General features: G+C 42.8%; 1 protein-coding gene across 1 annotated transcript; it reads right to left on the bottom strand.

Moving 5' to 3' along the window:
- Nucleotides 1–939: 939 nt before the first annotated feature.
- MFSD4B (major facilitator superfamily domain containing 4B) lies at nt 940–6,936 on the bottom strand (the record flags this gene model as incomplete). Its single annotated transcript, XM_082668703.1, is given in 5 exon segments — nt 940–975; nt 977–2,187; nt 3,520–3,636; nt 4,747–4,915; nt 6,632–6,936. Coding segments are annotated over 5 exon segments (1,584 nt in total). The 5' UTR covers nt 6,683–6,936.
- Nucleotides 6,937–7,684: the final 748 nt, after the last annotated feature.

The raw sequence follows: 7,684 nt of genomic DNA, 5'->3' as shown, positions 1-7,684 counted from the left end.
TGATCATCGATTTCAACACATATTCTGATTTCAGAGATGTTAAAAATGTGAAAAAAGGTGCATCTCAGAATTGATGAAATACAGTACTAAAAATGTATTCTTCAGACAATTATTCAAATAAAGTATTAAACACTGAGTCTCTTAAATTGACACTATTCATAGTCAGTAGCACATTCTTAAAGCTATCAATTTTTTTCACTTCTCATTTGAAATGAAGAATGGGGTGACACATATTGATTTCTAGCAGGTATCTTGCACAAACTTTAAAAATTATGGATTCCCAGTTTGAAAGTCATCGCATTTTCATTAGAGAATCACAGATCGGGGATGAGATAAACGAGACCTATATAAGTTAAATGACTGAGTACAGGGCCAGAAGACTAGTGAGCAGCAGTGGAGGCCTGAAGCCAGGTCTGTGCCTGTTCTGTGTTCTCTTCACAGAAATCAGAAATCATATGAGTAATTAGCATTTTCTGGTCCAACACTACAGACAGAGGGAAACAGTAAAAATCTCTGTCCATTTTCAAAGATGCTCTTTTATGAAATGATTCTCCTCAGCTTCCCTGGCAGAATACTGACGACGGATAATTTGTTCAGCTAACCAATTCAACTACTAAACAGTTTCATTCTATCTGAATGGCACCCAACTTCTCAAAAACAAATGCCTTCTCTGCACACTCTGAGACCAGAAAATATTGCCTAATCAGCCACATGCCACCAAACGCTAGCCTCACAACAGGATCCAGTTGTATGAGATCATTGGTTCTTTACGAAAGGCTCTGGGAATGACAAAACATTTCAAAACCTTTTAGCATTTGCTATACTTGGACCTAGAAATTTTGACCCCCAAAGATTGTTGAAAATCTGTTATGCTTTGCTCTGACTGGCCTCTTTAGAACTGGTGATTATTCAGGGAAGTCAGTAAATAATTCATCTTCTCTAGCCCTTAGTCCCTTTTGTCCTGGTTTCTTGCAAGGTGATTCACAGGGGACTTGCCCATATTAACCGGAGAGGACTCAAACATTAACGCATTTGAGTGGGACTGGTTGGAGACGTCAGCTGTGGGCTCCATCAAAATATATCTAGATGTCTCTATTACAGAATTCCTCATTGTATCATTCATTTCGATCACTTCAAAGTCCATTTCATTCCATTTTTCTGCATCTTCTTCTTCATTCTCTTCCTCATAGTCATTTAGCCCAGAGCTAGAGAGCAAAGCTTTCTGGTCCTCGCTTTTACTGTGTTCTTTATGCTGACGACTGATAGGCAAGGTGGCTAATTTATACAGCACAGGAAATAAAACAGCAGTGGCTACTGATGACCCCAAACAGGTGTACAAAACTACAGGCAAATCAGGGTATTTTCCTTGAAGAATTCCAATTACTGCAGGAATAGCCATTTCTCCCAGGGCAGCACCGACTACAAAAAATGCTGCAGCTTTCCCATGGATGGTCGTGTACTGCTCAATCCAAGACACACCACTGGGAAATGTGGTTGCCATTGAGGCGCCATACACTGAAGTTGCTATCCAGAGACAAACTCGGCTCTTGTTGAAAAGCACCAGAAATAAAGATGAAGCCAGGCTGCCAATGTTGCTCAACACAATCATGGTTCCAGGTTGTAAACATGTAGCAAAAAAGATTGCCATACCCCTGCAGGCTGCAAAGGTCCCCCAGAAGATGGAGTTCAACCCAGCCGCTTCACTTTCTTTCATGCCAGCATGGGTGGTTGCAAAGGAGAAAACGTAAGAGCCATATGTTACCTCGGCTCCAACATAAAAAAAGAAGAACAGAAAAAGGAGACAAAGAAGGGCATTGTGATATTTAGCTCTTCGAAACCTCTGAGTAGATACTTTTGCTTTATCCTGCCTTGAGCTTTTCTTTACAAACAGAGCGAAAAAAAAGAGAGAAACTACAAAAATATAAGTACCGATAACAGCGTAAGCCCACAGTGAATTCATATCGTCAGGTATTCGAAGCAGAGATTCTGAGTCAGCTTCAGATGACTGGTTGAGGGCAGAATGGTTAAAGTCAGCCTCTGTGTGGTTTTCAGCAGACACCATCCTGCCCAATGCCAATTTAGCCAGCAGGGGAGCCAAAAAGGCACCCAAGGCAAAACTGAAGTGTAAGGCCTGCATATGGGGGGCTCCTTTGTCCCCCCAAATAGCCAAGATTAGGACGTTACCACCTACCAATGAAAGATGGGGAAAATGATTTAATCATAGTAACTTAGTTAAAAAAAAGTCCAAAATAGATGAGTCTATTTTACATGGCACAAGGATTATAATATTCTAAGTTATCAACTGTTGCAACTAAGTCAATTCTATGATTAAGAAACTCTAACTCACCAATACCACCAGCGAACTCTAAGCACTGGAACATCACACACTCACAAATAGGATTCTACAAGCTAATAAACCACTATTTCCTAGAGCCAAGTACATTAGCCCAAGGCTTTTTATACTATAGTTCTAATACCAGGGATAGGAGGGGTGGGGGTAAGGAAGGATATTTATATAGTTATTTTTAAACATTTTAAATATATATTATCATCAGATAGTGGCCAAATTACCAAATTTTTCTGTACCTGCAATCGGTAGCCACTTGAAGAAAATTATTTATGTATATGGCAGATGCAAAACACATGTTCAGGAACCTGAACATTACAGGATTCTGCTGTGCCCATTGCAGGAAACAAGGAACACGGACACCTTCTAACACACTCAGTTACACTGTCTATGTATCTACGTGGTGAAAGGCAAGAAGCCTCAAGTCTTGTGTTTTCTCTCTTTCTTTTTAATATATTTGCAGATAAACATACAATTCCACACAATTCCATCCTATAATTTCACAACCAAATTAAGCCCCAAGTAAAAAAATATTTCCCCAACCTATCAAATAACAGGAAGAGGGGGAGAACGTTGGTTTCAGGGGTGAACAAATGTCACATATGTTATTTAGTAGGTTTTAAAAGACATGAAGATACATGGAGAGGATCTCCTGCAGGAGGGCAGGAACTTTTGAGAGAATAGGAAAAGAAGGGAAATAATACACAGCACAGGTTTCTCTTAGTTCAAAAGGCAGAGTGCATTGTAAATTGGAGAGCTGCTTCTATGTTTCCTCAGCCAAATAATGGTTCCAAACTTGGTTTGTTCTATTAACCTGTCAATTCCTGCCATATTACAATGATAAAGTTCTATCCCGAAATGCAAACCTGCTCATCTGCACTGTAATTACCCACATGGGGGCCCCTTCCCTGTTTGGATACTGCAAATCAACAACCTCTCAAAGAACAAAATTCTCTGAATTCACTCTGTGGTTGGCTGCTCAAAAACGGACATCCTACTTGGCAAGAAGAGTAGTTGCCGGAAAGGTGGCTCTGACCTAGAGACCCCATGACCAACTCAGTAGGTCAGTGTCATTTTAGGGGACACTGCAAGTGACAATTTAATATCATATGCTCTACTTTTTCTAGTAAAAAGTCCCTACTCCCAGAGTTGACAATGAAGGGCTCACTGACCTGTATCCAGGATGCCAACTGAAACACCAAAGATGGACATCATGACAATCAGTACCACCGCGGCCTTACAAAATGGAACAAGATAAAGACCAATTGTGGTAGCGAACATTGACATCCCTGAGAAGAAAAGTAAAAGTCAGCTATAAAAAACACTATTTATGGGAAAGGGTTATGGATCAAGGCAACATCATAAAAACTCCCAAAAATGTAAAAACAGGTCAAATTAAAATTGAGTAATAATGAGTAGATGAGAGGTTTAGCTTCTACTAACAGTTATTTCATTTAAAAGCTTTTATCATCTTTATGGACTATAAAATATATGTTATTCTACTATAAATACATTTCTAGTACTGCTAATAATCAAACCATACATTATACCACAAGGCAAAGTTTTATAGCAAAACAGAGCTCAAAAATTATTCATTTAAATGTTTCATATTTAACAACCTAAAGAGATGTTTAGATATGAGGTAAAAAATAAAAAAGACAAAAATTAAATGCAATTACTATAGTAGTTCATAGTAGAAATGTATTAAACAAATTTGGGGAATAGGGAGGGAAATATAAGAAGTATACTCTTTCAACACACTATGGAAATCAGAGAGATTATTTACTCATTCATCAACAATGGTAAATTATCTCCTTACGTCCAAAGCAGTTTTATCACATTAATCCAGATTTTCTTTAAACATGTCAATTTATCCAAAAAAAGAGTAAGTTAAAAGCTTTGCCATCTATTTTGAGAGTGAGGTAGAGAGGCCTGGGGTAATCATTAACATGGGGCAGCTGGGACAAAAATTGAGCCTTCATCATTTCACCCACCATCCCCTCCCACCTCATTCTCAGTCCAGGGTCTAATCTGGGGAGGTTCAAGGAGTTTATTCTGATCTATGGCCCCAGGAGATCTGCCCTAAACCCTGACAATCAGAGCTCTTTGGACAACTTGTATGTTATCCAGTGGTGGTGCCTAAACTACAATGAAGGTCGGGAAGGCTAAGGATCGCTAACACACTCCAGGGCTAATCTAAATTTCCAGAGGGGTTTAGACCGGATTCCCAGTAACTGCCAAGATGAAAGCAGGCACCAGGGAAACCTGACTTCCACTGGGGATACCTAAACACTACCCTTAAGTTGTCAACCATTCTGCAAGCCAGTATGTTTCATATTTATAAACAAACTGTAAATTCCTCGAAAGTCACAAAGAAGCGAAAATTGTTGTTTACTTACCCAAAAGAAGAAAATGATTCATAATGTCAAAAAGAACTCCACCAATCACAGAGCCACCCAAATATCCAAAGGCACGGCCCACAAAAATCAGAGAAAGACTGCTGATATTGCGGTTCACATTTGTTGCCAAATCTTGAAACGTGGGTCCCAGTATAGCGACACTCATTCCCTAAAATTTAAAAAGACAGAAGTTTTCATTTACAATCATGAAAATAATGTCTATCTAGGTGGTAGCTTTTTTTCAGTATTAAAAAGGGAGGAGGAGATTTCAATGTAATGTAGGAGATTAAGCCCCACAGTAAAATTCATAATGAAAATACTAGTACGAGTAGAGCTATAGACTCCCATTTCTGGTGTGCCAAGTCCTAGTGCTTTTCCAGTTTTGACAACTCTCGATTTTTACAAAATTCTTTAATTCTTTTGGCTCTTTGCTGCAATTCTGTTTCCTTTTTGAATACCAGAAAAAAACTACAGTATTTGTATTAACAGTAAAATGTAACATTAAAAAATTTATGAAATAGTTTCGAATAGTCTGAAATATATTGCACGCACAAATAACACCAGAATTTTGAGGTTAAAAATTTAAGTTAACAAACCATCAAAATATTATCCCCATTTTTTGATGTTGTTAAAACAGCAATATTTCTGGATGTACATGGGGTCCTTCCTCTGAACTACACATATAAAACATGTAAGAGATAAACAATTTGAATGTTTCTAAATCGACATTTTTCTTCAAAGAAAACCAAAGCCTCAGGAGTACTGTCTGTAAGGCTTTCTTAGAGAATATTACATATGCGTGTATGCAATGACTTTAAAAATAAAATTTTACTCAAAGACATGTAACTTCAGCAAAAATTAGGGGCTGCAGTTGGCTTTCACAGGAAATTCGCTGGACACACAAAAAATGTTTCCAATCGGTCTACATTTCAAGAATAAGTGATTCTAATTGCACGAATTTGCTCTAAACGCTTGGGTGTAGCCCCTCTCCAGGCCTGAGCAGTCCCCAGCTACGGGCAAGCTTGGGCACAGGCGCAGAGTAAGTGCCTAGTACAGGAAGGGAAGGCTGCGCCCCAGCTGTAACCAAATTAGTTCCCGCCTGCAAAGCACTTAAAAGGACCTGGCACATCATCTGCAGTGACGTTTCTTCAAATACAAATACTCTAAGAATCAAGCGTGGCTCAAAGGAAGAGACACTAAGTGGTCACAGGTGACTCTGCTCAGAGGACTCACCCTCCCGACTCCCCAGGATCTCAATATTTAAGACAAGTGACCACAGGGCGGCCAAAGGGGTTGGCAAAAGGCCAAACTACCCTTGCAGTTTGTTCTTAGAAAAACACTGAAGGACCTGAAATTTTGTTTTACATAAAACTGTAGGCAGAATAAGAGACATTATTCCTGGCTCAACCACTTAACCAGCTGTGTGGTCCGAAAAAGTCACTTTCCCTCTCTGGGTCTATTTCCCCACCTGCAAAAATAAGGGGTGAATTTGGTCAGCCGAGGAAGATAAAAAAACCAGTAGAGCAACTTTGTGCAATAATTTGGGGGTTGGCTGAACGCAGGAGGCGGGGGGGGGGGGCTTCGGGGGAGGCTATAAACCTGGCAACCCCTCTTGCATCCCCCCGACCCCACGGAGGAGAGGTAGAAAGGTTTGCTGGTGCTGGAAAATATTTCACGAAAATCGGTTTCACACTTGACAATAGCCCTCTAAGATTATAATTGTGCCCATTTTTCAGATTATGAAACTGAGGGCCCGGCAGATTAAGGAGCCCAAGGACACCCAGTCTGCAAGCGGCGGAAACGAGGCAGGAGCTCGGAAGGCCGCGCTCTCTACAGGACTTCTGCTCACGCCTCGGCCTGGGAGGGTTCCAGCCCCGGCTCTCACCAGCCCCAGGAAGGCGGCACACAGGAGGACGGTGATGAACCAGCGCAGCATGCTCCCAGCCCGGCCGCTCCGCCGGGAGCCCGCCACCGCCTCCGGCTCATTCTCCGTTGGGGCCCCGGCCGGGAAAAGCCGCTGCCCGGCAGCCTGGGCCCCGGCACCACAGGGTTCCAGTTCCAGCTCCAGCTTGGAGGCTCGCGAGCAGCGGTCTTGCTGCCGTCCGGCTTCTCAGAGGAACCTCGAGAACTCCAAGCCCTGCCCCGGCCCCGCGCCTCCAGAGCCGGCGGTCTCGGCTGGCGCCACCTCCCCGGGGGAGGCCCTAGTCCGGGCGGAGGACTAGAACTTCTGAACGCGCCGGGTGTAGCCGGCAGCGGAGGCGCGCCCTCGCACACGCAGGGCGCCTGACCGGGTCACGTGGCGGAAATGTGGCCTCTAGCCAACCACGGCCTTGCCTCAAACCGGAAGTTGATAGGGTTGCCCAGGACACTGGACGCCGCGCTCGGGCCTCAGCATCACACTTAGCTGAGCTCACAGAGGCCCTGTGGGCGGGCGCCGCGCGGCGGAGCGAGCTGAAGCCGCAGCCTGGGACCCGACGAATCAGGAGGGAAGATGCAGCCAAGCCGTCAGGAGGAAGTGCCGGCCAAGAAATACAAGGTATGGCTTCGCTCCCTCTCCCCGGGTCTCCTGGGGGGTAAAGGGAACCCCAAGGTCTGTCCTTATACAACTTTCTAAAATTCCTGCCCTAGTTCCTTTAAAGTCTGTCGTCTATTGATCTGCAGTTCATCTGTTACTCCACAGCATTTGTTGAACCACATATGTAAGCTTTCACGTGTATGATCTCAATTGATCCTCATAACAACACTCTAAATTACGTGTTATCCTGATTTTAAGATAGGAGGATTGAGTCATAGAAACTAGTAACTTGCCCAAAGTCAGCGAATCAGTGGACACAATAGCTCAAGAAATCTGGAGCCAAAACTGCGGTTTCAAGCACACTCTCACCCCCAGTCCCTTCAAATAATTCCATTGTTGTAAGGAAGTGGAGCAGGGCTTTGA

Source organism: Grampus griseus (genome assembly GCF_964374135.1).
Source record: "Grampus griseus genome assembly, chromosome: 13".
Lineage (NCBI taxonomy): Eukaryota > Metazoa > Chordata > Mammalia > Artiodactyla > Delphinidae > Grampus > Grampus griseus.
This window is presented reverse-complemented; position numbering and strand designations above follow the sequence as displayed.